General features: G+C 40.6%; 1 protein-coding gene across 1 annotated transcript in view; it reads right to left on the bottom strand.

The window, feature by feature from the left end:
* The window catches only part of LOC129836120 (collagen alpha-1(XVII) chain-like), a 28,729-nt gene extending 12,828 nt beyond the window's left edge, over window positions 1–15,901 (bottom strand). Inside the window, exons 1-30 of the mRNA XM_055901934.1 lie at window positions 15,670–15,901; window positions 12,954–13,015; window positions 12,599–12,649; window positions 11,552–11,683; window positions 9,949–10,711; window positions 9,000–9,043; window positions 8,839–8,892; window positions 8,600–8,650; window positions 8,148–8,291; window positions 7,788–7,931; window positions 7,394–7,465; window positions 5,959–6,033; window positions 5,773–5,823; window positions 5,144–5,299; window positions 4,265–4,351; window positions 4,132–4,179; window positions 3,861–3,983; window positions 3,309–3,620; window positions 3,043–3,093; window positions 2,879–2,905; window positions 2,747–2,773; window positions 2,588–2,650; window positions 2,366–2,470; window positions 2,193–2,255; window positions 1,959–1,994; window positions 1,812–1,865; window positions 677–748; window positions 423–485; window positions 259–294; window positions 64–135 (exon numbers count right to left, since the gene is read on the bottom strand). Coding sequence (XP_055757909.1) covers window positions 64–135; window positions 259–294; window positions 423–485; window positions 677–748; window positions 1,812–1,865; window positions 1,959–1,994; window positions 2,193–2,255; window positions 2,366–2,470; window positions 2,588–2,650; window positions 2,747–2,773; window positions 2,879–2,905; window positions 3,043–3,093; window positions 3,309–3,620; window positions 3,861–3,983; window positions 4,132–4,179; window positions 4,265–4,351; window positions 5,144–5,299; window positions 5,773–5,823; window positions 5,959–6,033; window positions 7,394–7,465; window positions 7,788–7,931; window positions 8,148–8,291; window positions 8,600–8,650; window positions 8,839–8,892; window positions 9,000–9,043; window positions 9,949–10,711; window positions 11,552–11,683; window positions 12,599–12,649; window positions 12,954–13,005 — 3,028 coding nt within the window. The 5' untranslated portion in view covers window positions 13,006–13,015; window positions 15,670–15,901. The remainder of the gene's footprint in view (window positions 1–63; window positions 136–258; window positions 295–422; window positions 486–676; window positions 749–1,811; window positions 1,866–1,958; window positions 1,995–2,192; window positions 2,256–2,365; window positions 2,471–2,587; window positions 2,651–2,746; window positions 2,774–2,878; window positions 2,906–3,042; window positions 3,094–3,308; window positions 3,621–3,860; window positions 3,984–4,131; window positions 4,180–4,264; window positions 4,352–5,143; window positions 5,300–5,772; window positions 5,824–5,958; window positions 6,034–7,393; window positions 7,466–7,787; window positions 7,932–8,147; window positions 8,292–8,599; window positions 8,651–8,838; window positions 8,893–8,999; window positions 9,044–9,948; window positions 10,712–11,551; window positions 11,684–12,598; window positions 12,650–12,953; window positions 13,016–15,669) is intronic.
* Between the last annotated feature and the right edge of the window lie 758 nt (window positions 15,902–16,659).

Raw genomic sequence — 16,659 nt, 5'->3', positions numbered from 1 at the left:
AAGCATTGATTGATGGATGCATGGATATATGGTTTAATTAATTGAATAATTGATTGATTGTACCTGGGAGGCCTGAATCTCCTGGAGGTCCTGCTGGTCCTCTGGGACCTTGCAACCCATCCGATCCCTTGTCACCTGGAATGATAAAGGTATCAACTATCCTGTAAAAATCTCAAAGTTGTTATATGGACAACTCGATTTTTCAACCAAAATATATTGTTGTGGTTTCTATCTACCAAAGGATGTTGTTTTTTTTACCTCTAGAGCCTTTTTCACCGTCAGCCCCGGGAGCACCTGTTGAATAACACCCACACATACAGAATTGATAAGAGTGAAGAATTTCACTATTAGGGTGTCTATATTCGGACAGTCTGAGATTATTCTAGCAGCACAATCTTTTCTTCACTACTCTGTTCACTTACCTGCAGGTCCTTTGGATCCATTTGCTCCGTCTGGTCCTGGAAGTCCTCTTTGACCTGGGTCACCTATGGTGACGGAGAGGGTACATAACCACTATGAAATGTACTTACAACCCATTTTCACACCAGTTTACGTATATAGTGCATATTTCTCTCAATTATGGGTTTTCCTAGAGAAGGGGGCGATAAGAAATAAAGAGGAGACAAAGTTCTGAATCCCATGTGATTCTAACTATTCAGGGCAGACCGATACACACCTGATGTTCCGCGGAGTCCTTTCTCTCCTGGCTCGCCCTTATTTCCTGGAGGTCCAGCTGGTCCCTTCTCTCCTGGACGAGGAGAGAAACAATAGGCTTACTGATATGATCTTTGTTTAACGCTGCAGTATGTACCTTTTTAGGTGACCTGACCAAATTCACATAGAAATGTGAGTTAGAGATCTGTCATTCTCGTTGAACGTAAGTCTAAGAAGAGGATGATATGTTCCATGTTTCCATTCTTAAATTTCATTTTTGTGTCTTTTACTTTCAGTTTTTCAAACAGCTGAAAGATACAGTACTTCACAGAGGTTTAGATGGCACAATGATTCTCTACACAATTGCTTGTTATGTCACAAACTGAAATTAGGCGAACTATTAGACATTTTGCAACCAGGGAATGGCAACTTCTGCATATTACACCTTTAAAGCTAGAATCCTCCATTGAAACAACAACAAAGCCACCTCCCCGCCCCTCTTTCACGAGAAAAAAACAAGGGGATGGGGGCTGGAGAAATGTAACCACTCTCAAATTCATAGACAGCACTATGGCTGTGTAACGGTATTACTTCCGTCCCTCTCCTCGCCCCATCCTGGGCTTGAACCAGGAACCCTCTGCACACATTGGCAACAGTCACCCTCGAAGCATCGCTACCTATCACTCCACAAAAGCCACGGTCCTTGCAAAGCGAAAGAAACAACTACTTCAATGTCTCAGACTGAGTGGCGTCACCAATTGAAACGCTACCAGTGCGCACTGAGAACTAGCTAACCATTTCACACTGGTTACAGATGCAAGGACTGACCATCCATGGTACCAAATGTATAGTTTTCACCATGTTTTGAGGCCATACAGTCTTTGTTTACATTTACGTTCTTTACCGAAATGTTAGTAAAGCAAGCTTATTTTGGGGGTTCTGATGGGGTATGACAGTTAAACTAAGCTCATGAGGCATTAATAAGTTATATTCTTCAAGAATCAATGGGTATATATTATAAATGTTTAAGTGAAAAAATGGATGTATCAACTAAGGTTTCTAGCTATATTTGTAGCTTTCTACTTTGTGAATCTAAATCAAGCAAATAGGCCTGTATACAACACAGTACATCATCTCAACATGTTGGTCTAGAATACCTTTCGGTCCTGGAGCGCCTGCTTCACCTCTGAAACCCTGTGGACCAGGAGTTCCTAACGAAAAGTGACAAATACACAACTTTAGAGATCGCACGCTTGTGTCTTCTTCCAATACAATGGTACACAAAAAGGGCAAAGAGCACTCACCTGGGATACCTGTAGCACCCTGACCACCCACTAACCCTGGAAAACCAAAATGAATACACTTTCACAACGGCGGCCAACAGTTACAGTCGGTGGCCAACAGTTACATGTTGATGCATTTACATTTTAGTAATTTAGCAGATGCTCTTATCCAGAGCGACTTACAATTAGTGATGATTTAATGTATCTCATCAATCTAGATGTATTTCCTGCATTGATGATGACCTTTGGCCTTACCTTTAGGCCCGACAGGCCCAGCAGTGCCAGCAGGCCCGGGCCCTCCGGGTTCACCAGGAGAACCTATGGCATCACATAACATTGCATAAGAGCTTGAACAGGAACCCATCATTTTTTCTCTGAAGATATACCGTGACTAATTGTGACGCCAACAAATACACTTATGAACATACCTTTGTCCCCTTTCTCTCCAAACCCTGGAGGACCAGGCTCTCCACGTGATCCCGTTTGTCCTTCTCGGCCCTTCTGGCCTGGGGAGCCCTCTGCACCAGCTTCACCTGTTCACAGATGAGAAGAGATGCATTGTGGGAGTTAGAGTCTATACAATACATTTCTCATTGGTTGCAAGATTGAGACCTTGTAATTTTAAGTCAAATTGTGTCCTTAAGCATTACCTGCATTTCCTTTAGGTCCCCTCGGGCCCTCCTGTCCACTGTGACCCATCTGACCTGGAGGACCTAAGGAATAGAAGCCAAACATCAGTCTGCTATCATTAAGCAGATGATTATTTACTGTAGCCACTCCAGAATAAAACTAGTAGTTTGTGTTTCTACCTGGTAGGCCAGGGAATCCATTATCACCTGAAACGAATGAATGAATTCCATTTGTACAGTATAACTCTAACGTGTACAGTATTTGCATGTGTGACGTCATTGAAATGAAATGTAGGTCTATGGCTCACTGACCTTTGACTCCTGGACCACCTTGGTCACCTGAAATTAAACAGCTGAAATGTTAATCAACAGACACAGCCAAAACTTGCTCTGCCAATACAGTTTGTTTCCATCTATGGATGAATGGATCCATCTACGTATGTTTCCATGTCCATGCAGTGGATGCCCTACAATACCTTTGGTCCCAGGCTCTCCTCTCGCTCCTTTCATTGATTGTGCAAGTGTTGCTGTAACAAATAAATAAACCCGTTGTCAATATATAGAATCCAATAAAAACCACACATGTATAAAATCTTTCAAAAATATTCTTACAATTCACAAGTTTGCATGATTTGGGATTTTTGACTGAATCGTTCCTTTGTTTTAATGGTTGAAAAGCTCAACATATACCCACAAAACACAAGGCTGGTGCACAGTGTAAGTTCTGGTTCTGGTTCTGTACCTCGTACAGTATCGGACTGCAGCTCAGTCCTGACTATCTGCTGTACTGCCATTTGCAGAGCTACAGGGTCTTGGCCTGGTCCATTAGCTGATCCTGGACCTGCTCCTGCTGCCACTCCCAGATTGATACCATTATCAGAGCGGAGCAGTGTGGTAGAGGAGGGAGAGGAGGTCTTGTCTATGTATGCAGACTCCAGAGGGTCTATGATGTTGATGGCTGAGGAGGAGGAGAGGCGACTGGAATGGGCTGAGGAAGAGCTGGAGGATTGTTCCAAGGCGTCCACACGAGCTTTAAGACGTTTGACTTCTTCGGCTGTAAGTGGTTGGAAGAGAAAGAGAGAGGGGGGGGGGGAATTGAGAGGGAAACAGAGAGAAACAAGGACAAAGATCGAGTGAGAGAAGCGAGAAACAGAGAAATGCAGGAGAGAAAAAACAGAGAGAAAAAAAAGAGAGATTTACTTAGACACGGATGTACCTCTAGCTCTCTATGACAGAGACAACCACATAAATCAAACCACCCCAGTGCCCTACAGCTCCACTCCTCCTCTCTTACCCAGGGCGATGAGTCCCAGGAGGAGCCCCAGGAGGAGCAGAAGACCCAGCAGGAGGCCCAGCAGCCACTTCAACCAGGAACAGCAGGACCAGAAGCCTCCTCCAGACTCGTCCTTACGTATCTCTGATCGAAGAGAGAGGTAGAGGACACGGGGGTCAAGAACCAGCATCAGTAGAGTATCATGAAAAATGCATAAGAATAGGCATTCAGGGCTGAAGATTGTTACATTGGGATTCAGCCATTTCAATTTCAAAGTATAGTTAGACTTTACCTGCATAGGTTGCTTTGTCTTTCGTTGAGACTTTCATCAAGGATCCAGCTTTAAAAAACAGCAGTGGAAGAACAGTGTGTTAGTAACACAAGTCAAGGTGTGGTGAAAATGTCTATTCACTTCTGTTATCTACCGTTAGTTTCTGTGGTTCTGGCTGTAGCTGGCTCCACAAAGCTGGACACCTTCTTCTTCTCCTTCTTCAGTGAGTCCTCAGAATAGGCTGTTAAATGTCAAAAGATAAGTAAACTTTGCCATAACTCACAGACAACGACTAACACGAAGACAGTGGGACTGTAGTATGTTATTGGGCATGGAAACATTTAAGATCTGATAGGACTGGTACCATTTTCCCTCAGAAGGTTCTTCTAGTTGAGCAGACAATTGAATATTTAGTAAATCATATGTATTTAGTGAAAACCCTCCTCTATGTGTACATTTCTGGTATTCTCACGTATTGGATTGCAATATTCCGGTAACTTTCCCAAAATTCCCAAGTTTCTAGGAATGATGCTTAGAAGATTCCCAGGATAAGCAGGGAATCTGGAATCCTACTTGGCATCCGACAACAAGGCGCTACAGAGGGTAGTGAATATGGCCCAGTACAACACTGGGGCTGAGCTTCCTGCCAACCAGGACCTCTATACCAATTGTCAAAGACTCCAGCCACCCAAGTCACAGACTGTTCTCTCTGCTACCGCATGGCAAGTGGTACTGATGCACCAAGTCTGGATCCAACAGGACCCTGAACAACTTCAACCCTCAAAACATTAAACTGCTAAATAGTTGGTTAAATAGTTAGCCAAATAGCTACCTGGAATATCTGCATTTACCCTTTTTGCACAAACTTTTTCTTTGTTGACTCATCACATACGCTGCTGCTACTGTTTATCATCTATCCTGTTAACTGTCACTTTATTATTTTTATATGTACATATTTACATCAATTACCTCCTATCTGCTGTTTACGAAGCATGTGACCAATTCAATTTTATTTGTTTTGAGTGTTGCCTACCAATAGCAGTGCCAGCAGAGGAGAACTGTTTGCCGGTATCTTTGGCCATGATGAGTCTCTCCGTCTCCTTTTTGACGGGAGCTTTCTCTTTCTCCAGCAGCATGAATTTGTATTCTTTGGCGAAGACCTCGTCACTGGTAGGACTGCTGGGTGCCACTGAGAAATAGGCAGCAAAAACATTCAGTATAAACTGGTAAGTGTCATGAATACATGATAAGATAGAGTAGTAGAGGATATCATTTTACTGCAGTGGGCTAAATCAGGCTCACACAGTGTTTCTTGGTAGTCTTAAACAAATCTACTTTGAAACAAAAGCATATACCTCACACACATGGATATGGGGTTAAAAAAAAAGACGACACTTGTACTATGTCAGATATAGAGTTGAAATGTATTACATCTTAAGTTTGCATCCCAATATTACACTTCATGTACATCAAATAAGAGGAAAAATATTAATAACGTTCCACCCATGAGGCAACTAGAGGACAATTTGGTAATTTGACTGCAGGAAAGCGCTATACTTGTCTTGGTGCTGCTGCTGCTTGTACATATGTACATCAAATCAAATGTTTTATGTCATGGTTGCCTAATTGTTATCTATGCAAAACAAAGTATTTTGGACTCACCTGCGGTTGTGGACACCCCTGTGCTTGTGCCATTCTTCTGCACACCATAGACTGCCAGAAATAGAAAGACAAGCAGGGTGAATTTAACATGATTTAAACACGTGTGAAATATAACTCCCACAATGAACATGGGCAGTATTCTCTTGATCCAAGGGGATTTCTGAACACTCAACACTCCATTCATACCTGTTTGTGCGTTGACTCCATTAGCTGTTAGGATACCGCCAGTGGTGCTGGCCAGGTTATTCTGCATACCGTGAACTAGAGTAGGACAAAGGAGAGAAAATATTCAATACACTTCTACTACTGAAAGTATCAGATTGGTGTCGACATGGGCTAGAGGGAGTTTCTATAGACCAGCAGGGATTGTCAAAAATGACAAAATACTATAAAGATCAATGTATCAAGATTTAGAAATATATTTAATTAAAATACATGTATTTTGTATTTTAAAATATAGAAATATGTTTGCAAGTAAACGACCAAAACAGAAACAATGTTCTCAGTCACGATTACAGAAACGTTTCACTTGCTATGACTGTGATATGTTTTGTTTATCTACCTTAGTTGAATACACTGACTCTAAGTCACTCTGGAAAAAAGTGTCTGCTAAATTACCAAAATGTAAATTATGTGAACATACTGGGTATTATTATTGGCCTTGTTCCGTGGTAGAGCTCATTAGAATACTACTCAGCATGCTTTGCAATTGTACATTTTTACATATACATTTATATTTAATGAATTTAGCAGATGCTCTTATGACACCATAGTGCAATCAGACTTCTGATACCAAGGCAGCATGAAAGGGGGCCACAAAATTGTGAACCGATATAAAAAATGGCAGTGATGGGAAAAGTACTCAATTGTCATGCTTGAGTAAAATGAAAGATACCTTCATGGAAAATGAGTAAAATAAAAGTGAAAGTCACCCAGTAAAATACTACTTGAGTAAAAGTCTAAATATATTTCAAATTTCTTACATTAAGCAAACCAGGCGACACAATTTCATTTTTTTCTTTTCATTGACGGATAGCCAGGGGCACACTCCAACACTCAGACATCATTTACAAATGAAGAATTTGTGTTTAGTGAGTCCGCCAGATCAGAGGCAGGGGATGACCAGGGATGATCTCTTGATAAGTGTGTGAATTTAACAATTTTCCTGTCAAAATGTAACGAGTACTTTTGGGTGTCAGGTGTCAGTATGGAGTAAAAAATTCTTTATCTTCTTTTTACCAAAAATTATTAAAAGTAAAATAAAGTACAGATACCCCAAAAAACGACTTAAGAGTACTTTAAAGTATTTTTACTTGAGTACTTTACACCACTGAAAAACGGTATAGAAAAGTATTTTGTATTTTAAAAATACAAATTACCGCTCTCGAAAGTAACTTATTACAAAATACATTGGAGTGAAGTTCAGCCCAGTGTAATACACATTACTAAATACTCAGAAAGAATTTAAATACATATTTCAAATACATGTAATACAAATACTGCCCGTCTCTGCATACCAGTCTTACTGGAAGGGAAGGGAACAAGTGAACACTTTGGGAGAAAGGAAAGATTATTGGGACGCACCGATAGAGAGATGATAGATGTTGAGGGAGATGTTTACCAGTGCTAGAGGCAGAGAGTCCAGAGTTCATGGATGTAGAGCTGAGAGCCAGGTTGTTATGAAGCCCCGTGGCTGTAGAAACATTGATAAACACCCACATCGATTGAGTCACACCCACAGTAACATATACAGTACTCATTGACAATGAGAAAATTAGGGGACATTTTCTTTTTTATACTTTCTTATGATTTTTATGTCGCACACAAATCTAGTTCATTTTAATTATGTTCTTTTAATCTCTTGGATTAAACCTGTTCAGTTATATAAATATCTTTGTTGATGGTGTGAAGGATTAAATTCAGATTACATTTCTGTTGGCACTATTATCACTACGTATCATGCCATTCTTGTTAGAATAATTGTGACTGTATATTTGGTGATGCCTATTGCTGACCTGTGAGTGTGGTGGGTGAGTGTTGGAGGGTGGAGGTGGGGGACCGGTTGATGGCGTTGCTGTGGTAACCATAGCCTCCAGCCGTGGGGCCTGACCACACGTAGGAAGGCATTACTGAGTCCAGGGTGGCACTGTCGTACTGGCCTGGGAGAGAGGGAAAGGGTTAACTGGTTTTATGTATGTTTATGTATGTTGATTTAACCTTTATTTAACCTTCATTTAACCAGGTGAGTCAGTTAAGAACATATTCTGGCCATCTAATGCATCAGTGATTATTTATGTACTTTCTTACTAGTGTAATTACAACTCATGTACCTATTTACCTAGTTTGATCATGATTATATTGGTGAGGGTGTGTACCTGACTGGGAGCTGTTTGGCATGGTTCTGGTCTCTACGCTGGCCTTCCTGGGGATAGGGAGGGTGCTGGTGGGGGAGCGAGGGGGGCTGATGCTGCTGGAGCGACTCCCCTTCAGCAGCCTCTTCACATCATCCAGCTCCGTCCCTACACGCCACGGGAGAACAGACTCTGGTGTCATCTAATGTCACGTAGGAAATGTACAGTGTGCAGGCTTTTCAACCGCTTTTTAATTATAAAGACCGATTTTTATCAAACTGTATTTATCTTCCATATTCAGCTTATCTTCAAGCATCCACATTCCATTTCCTTTATACGTTTTCTGACTGAGTCATATTGTCTCCCTATTTGTTGAAGTCAAAACTAATATCATCTTGGTCCACGTGTATTTTCCAGGGCAGTTCGGGTGAGTCATAGGTTAGTGATAAGAGCCCGCGTGGTATTAGGCAACTCACATCTTTTGGCAGTGGGAGAGGCACTCTGCAGTCTGCATCTGATCTCACTCTCTGGAACAGGACACACAGAATAGAATAGAATAGAAAAGTATAGAATAGATTAGAATAGAGTAGTGTAGTGTAATCAGATGTGTTCTATTTTAATCAAATGCAGCCACTTAAAATTGCCAAAAAAGAATAAGTGCATTCTGCAGTAGTGTATGGTCTGATTGATGGTGCTGTGCGCTAACAGCTAGTACCTCTGCTGTGGCTCCGCCCTCTGGTGGGTGCACTGGCAGCTGTACTTTCTGCAGCTGAAACAATCAATTATCAAAAATCAATTATGTCATTTTTAATATCCACTTTTATTAAACATCGGAATTAAAAACATTTTGAAGTCACATTTAAGATTGGTAGTTACCATATTCTCTCCTTGTGTATTCCGGAGATGAGTTTCCACTGGATCTTCCTGAATACACAGAAGAAAAACACCACTATTGATTACTTTTCCTTCTTCGTGTCATAACTGAAGTCATACTTCAACTTCCTAATGATATTCTTAATGACGTTATTATTGATATCTGCACCTGTACTAAAGAGCATCAGAGGACCTTAGGTAGGGCCAGTAGTTTCCTGACCACATGACATGACCAAGAAATGGTTGCGCTCCCTCCCTCAGACGTTGCATGCGTCAACCAATGGTTACGTGCCATGTCATCGACGGTGTCATTGACCGACAGATTGTTGTAACATATGATGTGGTTAGCTAATACGTAAAATACCTATCCAGACATTGTAAGATCTGGCAGGCATCAGCAACACCTGGGCAGAAGAAAGCGCCCGATATATGATCTTAGGTACCCAGAGGTTATGTGGTCAGGAAAAAAATCCTAGCCCTGGATATAAGGCTACGTTCATAACCAAGTGGGAAGGTGGTATTTACCACATATGACTGGGAAAAGTCCACTTGAACGCCCCTCCAACTGGTAATTACTAGTAGGAACCTCGACTATTATCCCTGAGCTTCGACTTCTCCCACGTGCTGACCTCTGACATCTACTAAGGAAATGACCTTGATAGCAGCACTTTCCGCGGTTAAATGCAACAACAGAACATTATTTTTTTAAAGCAATCTATTAATACGTTTTTTGAACACTATAATTAGTTTACAAGCACATATAGCTGTACGTTTAGATTATGGTTGACGCAGCTTGTTGGCCATTAGCCAATCTGTGTTTCTCAATGAGTTCAAAGAACTTGCATGCATCCAACTGGTATTTACGACTTCACAACAGGTAATTTCCACCTTCCCACTTGGTTATGAACGCAGCATATGAATATGGTTAACCTTTGACCTTTGACCTTGTCACTGACCTTCGTAGCCCATGGAGCGGGCGATCATGGTGGTGGTCATGCTCTTTCTCTCCATGGGGGTGGGGGAGTAGCTGACAGAAGAGGATGCAGACCCCTGTGCCCCGCCCCTTTTCACGCCCCCTGAACCCGCCCCCGCCAAAGAGCTGTAGTTGGACTTGGTAACCGTGGAAACGGTCACAGAGCCCAAGCCGCCGGTCGACATTTTGGCACTAGAAGAATCCCCTCCTCCGATTCCGGTACCAGAACTAGAGGCAAAACCAGAACTAGAACCAGAACGGGAACCAGTCACAAAACTGTTTCCTCCTCCTCCTGCTCCTGCTCCTTTGGAACTAGTGACAAAACCGCCTCCTCCTGCTCCTGCTCCTTTGGAACTAGAGACAAAACCAGAACTGGAACCACCAGAACTGGAACCAGTGACAAAACTGGAACTGGAGCTAGACATAAGACCCCCTCCAGAAACGGAGAGGGAGCCGCTGGTCTTGCTCGCCCCGAACGATGTCCCCGAAGCCCCTGAAGACCGAAAAGCTGCGCAAGAGGCCCCTGAAGCACCAGGGGATAAAGAGGGGGACTCTATAGTGGTAATGGTGGTTGATTTGCTGACGGATCCCCCTCCGTACCCAGACTTAGCTCCACCCACAGACCCGGCTGCAGCAGAGGAGGATACTGACACTGAGCTACTGCCTCCTGTGATGGCTCTACTGGTAGACTCTCCTCCTCCAATAGAGAGCAGCCCACTCCTCGAAGAGAGACCACCTGAGGCTAGAAGAGGAAAGGAGAAAAATAATCATTAGGACTTATACAGAGCTTAAAGAAAGTGACTTTTTCTTATACAGTAGCCTGACATATAACAATGTATCATTATGCTTAATTATATATAAAAAAATATGTATATTTTTCTGCATATCTAAGCATACCTCCTGACTGGTGTGTTTTTTTCTCTGGTAAAATATGGGTAAAAGATTGAAAGGAATGTGAGTCTTATTCAGTACATTTAGTTATTGTTTGCTTTTCTAAAGTCTACAGACTTTGCCAGCAGGCATACCTGATAAGATAGTTAGACAAGCTAGCTACTCTACCTTGATTGATAACCTGAAATTGCTTCACGGTAGCTAGTTACAAGGTTGGGAGATTGGGAACCTGTCTGGGCTAGCTAAAGCCAACTTTATAAAATTGCTAAGTGGCTAGTAATATTACAGAGAACAAACAAACAATCAACAAAAAAGTATATATCTATATTTTTATATAGGACAAATCTCTGGGGGCACTTGCCCCTGGGCCCCCTATGGGCATGACACCGCTGAATGTAGCTTAGCTGTCTATATATCTATTGAATCCTATAAGTAATGGATTATATATCAGTGACCATAGGAGGTCTATAGGAGCATCTAAGCTCTTTCATTGGAAGAGTTTAGGCTGTGATTGACAGTACAAGAAAAACAGTCTTTTACAGGATTCTGACTGCAGTCCAAATGAGCAGGTGTTACAAAACTGTCACACTGTGCCAAAAAAAGAAAAATACCACAGATGTTTTTTTGGATATAGATGATTTTTTAAATCTAGAATTTTTCCACTGGCGCTCTGTCTGAGCACGTCCTGAACATGTTATGGCATAGCTACTGCTGCTGCTGCCACTGCTCTGAGAGATGACCTTCCTCTCCACAACTGAAACTCCACTAGAACTGCTGGAGGACACGCTCTTCTGGTTGTAGATGACAGAGTTAGTGATTCCCTCTTGTGGAGAAATGAGGTACAGTCAGAGACCAATGGGGAGGACATGGGTCCTGTTCAGTGGTGGTTAAAGTGCCCAAATGTCATACTCGAGTGAAAAGTAAAGATACCGTAATAGAAAATTACTCAAGTAAAAGTGAAAGTCACCCAGTAAAATACTACTTGAGTAAAAGTCTAAAAGTATTTGGTTTTAAATATACTTAAGAATCAAAAGTATAAATTATTTCAAATTCCTTTTAGACAGAACCATTGTCTTGTTTTTAAAATGTACGGACAGCCAGGGACACACTCCAACACTCAGACATCATTTGCAAATGAAGTATGTGTGATTAGTGATTCTGCCAGATCAAAGGCAGTAGGGATGACCAGGGATGTTCTCTTGATAAGGGTGTGAATTTAACAATTTTCCTGTCCTGCTAAGTATTCAAAATGTAACAAATAGTTGTGGGTGTCAGGGAAAATGTAAGGAGTAAAAAGTACATTATTTTCTTTAGGATTGTAGTAAAGTAAAAGTAAAAGTTGTCAAAACTATAAATAGTAAAGTAAAGTATAAATACCCCCAAAAACTACTTAAGTAGTACTTTCAAGTATTTTTACTTGAGTACTTTACACCACTGGTTTTGTTCGAATACTTTAGAAATTCATCCTCCTTTTTTTCTCAGATCTGTGATTACATCAAGGAAGGTAGGAAGGAAGGATGCTTTTCTGAAGTAATCGAACAAGGACCCAGACTGCTGAAAATTGTCATGAATAATCTCCCCTACCAATAATGATAGTATGAAAAACATTTTTTTAATGAATTATAGAAACTCAATGTTCGGATGAACAGAGGATAATTTCATATTTATGGGATACTATATTCACAGGTACATGTAGTGTGTATAAATGATGAAAACCTTCAGAGAGGACACAACTCACTTGGCGGCAGTGATGTCACCCGGGTTGTTGTGGTTACTGTTTCTTTGACGACTATAAAAAAAAAAAGATATATTGACAATTCATAAATAGGTTTCATGTTGAAATGTATTCCTGGCCAATACACTTGTAATAATATATTTGAAGAGTACCAGGTTCAATATAATGGTACACTGCAATAATGTGTTGTGGCTGACAGGTGATATATATTTGGTCATTGAGAACAACTACAAAACTACAAACCTTCAGTCTGTATCAACATCAAAACAAGCTTCAAAACAAGCTTCTTCGAACAAAGCCAAAAAAGCAAAGCAAAATAAAAGATGTATTTTCTCTAGAATATTCAGTGACTTCTTACCCTTGCCACCGGCACCAGCATTTACAATCTTGGTTGTCGTTAGATTGTCCATCCCATGTTAACTGTTTCAAAACAGAACACGTATTTCTTTTTACATCATTTATCACACTGGTGCATGCAGAAAAAAATCTAAGAAAGGCACTGTATGGAAATATTTAACTAACTAACAGGACTTCAAACTATATAGATTTGTCAGAATTTGTATTTTTTATTGCATTTTTACAAAGTATTTCTCCATATTTGGCATTATGTCCTACTAGTATTAACTCTCTCTCTCTTTAATTTCTCTCTCTCTCTGTTTCTCTAACTCTCACGCTCACACACACTCTCTCTCTCTCTGCTATAAACATTCCAAAGTTCCCTGATTGAGAATGTGTTGTTGATTTAAGCGGATACCCTAGCCCTGGGCAAGCCAAGGTGTGTACTGTATATTGTCTTCACCTGATAAATGAGAGCTCTTTTTATAGGGAGCAGTGATTTACTGGCAGTGCCTATAGATTTTCCTTTGAAACTGAATGGGACTCAGTCTGAAATCAGGTCTGGGTGTTGAAATCATTTATAAGTTCAGTTCACTATACCACTGATACAAGATTTTAGTCATGGCCAAAGGCGCCTGTCTAATAACATAACATGACATAACATCGCATAACATAACATAGCAAAACATAGCATAACATAGCATAGCATAGCATAACATAGCATAACATAGCATAACATAGCATAGCATAACATAGCATAACATAGCATAACATGACTTAACATATAATCTGACACAACAGCATCTCTTGGACAGGCTGTTTCAATAGCATTGACTGATGGATGTAGTGTGGACAGGTTCTGCAGCAAAACCATGGTCAGCGTAAGGATTTAGCCTACACTAGGAAGGATGAAACTGTAAAAATATACAAATACACCGGCCCCAAATGGATGCTAATGGATATAAATATTGGGAAAATACTGTGTACATAATTCTAATGTAAGCTCATCTTCTTATTAAAGAACAGAAATGTAATCCTCTCTCTAACACATCAATGTTATTTATTGTGGACGCTAACATGAACAAGGCCAGACCTGTGTGGATTCCTTATTGGCTGCCTCAATTATTCTCATCATCCAAATAAACCTGAATTTTTTTAATTGATTACTTGAATCATTTGAACACATACTTGGATACTGAATTCTATGTGATATTATGATGTATTATAAATACTGAATATCAAATAAAATAAAATCAAATGTATTTATGTAGCCCTTCTTACATCAGCTGATATATCAAAGTGCTGTACAGAAACCCAGCCTAAAACCCCAAACAGCAAGCAATGCAGGTGTAGAAGCACTGTGGCTAGGGAAAACTCCCTAGAAAGGCCAAAACCTAGGAAGAAACCTAGAGAGGAACCAGGCTATGAGGGGTGGCCAGTCCTCTTCTGGCTGTGCCGGGTGGAGATTATAACAGAACATGGCCAAGATGTTCAAATGTTCATAAATGACCAGCATGGTCAAATAATAATAATCACAGTAGTCGTCGAGAGTGCAACAAGTCAGCACCTCAGGAGTAAATGTCAGTTGGCTTTTCATAGCCGATCATTGAGAGTATCTCTACCGCTCCTGCTGTCTCTAGAGAGTTGAAAACAGCAGGTCTATGACAGGTAGCGCGTCCGGTGAACAGGTCAGAGTTCCATAGCCGCAGGAATAGGCTACTACTTGAATCACTGTCATTCAGAAATTCATATAAACTATTGAATATGAAATATGACGACTTGTAAAGTAATTAATGCTTTATAGCTACCCCCACATGGTACACAAAGGTGTCATGTTACATAGTAGATGACCTATGACCTCTAATTAGCATCACCAGGTCAGGAGGGCAGTCTATGTCTGCATCCAAAATGGCACCCTATTCTTATAGGCAATCCAGAGCCCTATGGACCCTGGTCAAAAGTAGTGCAACAAATATGTAGTGACTATTTACTCTAGGGTGCCAATTCAGACACTTAACACACAAATACCTGAGATAAATAGGATTATATATACCAATAGATACAGATCAAATCATCACTATGTGGTGGTAATGACCGTCAAACATAGTTCAATTACTTGTTTTTTGCCCTCAAGAAAAGCAGAGAAAGACGTCGAGGTTGAGAGACGGAAGTATCAGTTGCCATAGGCTGTGTGTACGTGTATCTCACACCTGTGTATCACCCCTTCAGTTACAGGCTATTTGCAACACTCTCCCTTCCACAGCCACATAGTGGTGAGAGGAGACCTCTTACAGCTGCAGATGTATCCGTTTACCTCTTTGATGTATATGAAAAAAACACTGGCATACTAAGCACTGAATCCATCACAGTCTTGATATGGTGCGATATAATACTATACTACCTAATTGGCACATTGGATTTGGATTGCAATTAAATGAGGAACTTATAATTAAGGGTAGGCATAATTACCGGAAGGCATAATTTGGCGACAATTGGGCATAATATCTCAAAGGGCTTAACTATGCAGACTGCAACACAATTATTCCAATCGGCTCTTGAATTTGGAAGGATGAACATGTGAATGTGATCCAAAACAATAAATCAGCATTTCTCCCCAAAATGTGTAAGGAATGTGTTATTAGGTCTACACAGGTGAGACAGAAACAGGGGATAGATTAGTACTGCCTCTATTTGGATTGTAAAAAAAAGAAGGAAAAAAATTAAATAATTATGCCTACCTCAGCCCTTTTCCCAAAGATGATCTTCCTCTCCTCTCCTCTATTTTCACAGAAAATGATTTGATGGCACCAGAGATCCTATGTGCTTCTGCAGTATCTCCAGGTGTTATGGATACGGTCCACGGTGTCCATGCGCTGTATGTGCCTGGCCCGTTTATGTATGAGTCTTTTCTGACTCATTGCTTCTACCATACCAACATGTTGGAACAAAACAGCTGGAACAGTGCTGTAACTTCAGCCGGTGACAGACTCTGCGTTTGGATAGGGGAGGGGATTCCCAGGGAAAAGAAAAGTCGATGGGTGGATGAAATACTGTACATGATTTGATACAATATGGATGGATTTGCGTAATGATTTATATTTTTCTAAATAAGATACATCGGCTATTCTAGTCCATTTGGGATATTTACATTTTCTATAGCAAGGAAGTAGCACATTACATTGCTGCATTTTGCAATGCATGGTCTATTATGCAGTTGAATTTGAACATGATTTGAAAAATTTGAAAAATTTGAAAAAGGTGAAAAATACAATTAAAACATACCTAGATAATTCTGAATGTTAACATGGAGAGAGGAAAGTAACTTCATTCTTTTAAATCTTGAAATAAAAAAAAATAGTGACATAGTCTACTCATAAGTCCATGTGCAAAGCCTAGGCTGCTGTGATGGGGTGTTTTATTTTGAGTTGCGTGGGAATCATAAAGTAGCGTCAAATTCCACACTGTGTATCCAAATGGCCATTTGTTTTTTTTATTTGTTTGGGCAGTGAATGGTACATAACGTCCTTGCTCATCATAAGGCTATCTATCATGTAATCACACAAATGAACTAAATAGAAAGCTTCTGAATATAAGACACAGGTGAGGGTGTGTATATTTGCACGGATGAGTTTGTTGGCATGCTTGAATCTAGGAGAGTCAGTGAGGCCTGTTGTTTAAGTGTATTACATTCACATGGTGTCAGACTCCCACCGGAACCAGGAATGCAC

This window comes from Salvelinus fontinalis, chromosome 3 (genome assembly GCF_029448725.1).
Source record: "Salvelinus fontinalis isolate EN_2023a chromosome 3, ASM2944872v1, whole genome shotgun sequence".
Taxonomy (NCBI): domain Eukaryota; kingdom Metazoa; phylum Chordata; class Actinopteri; order Salmoniformes; family Salmonidae; genus Salvelinus; species Salvelinus fontinalis.
Note: the sequence above shows the minus strand (reverse complement) of the source record. Positions and strands in the feature narration are given on the sequence as shown.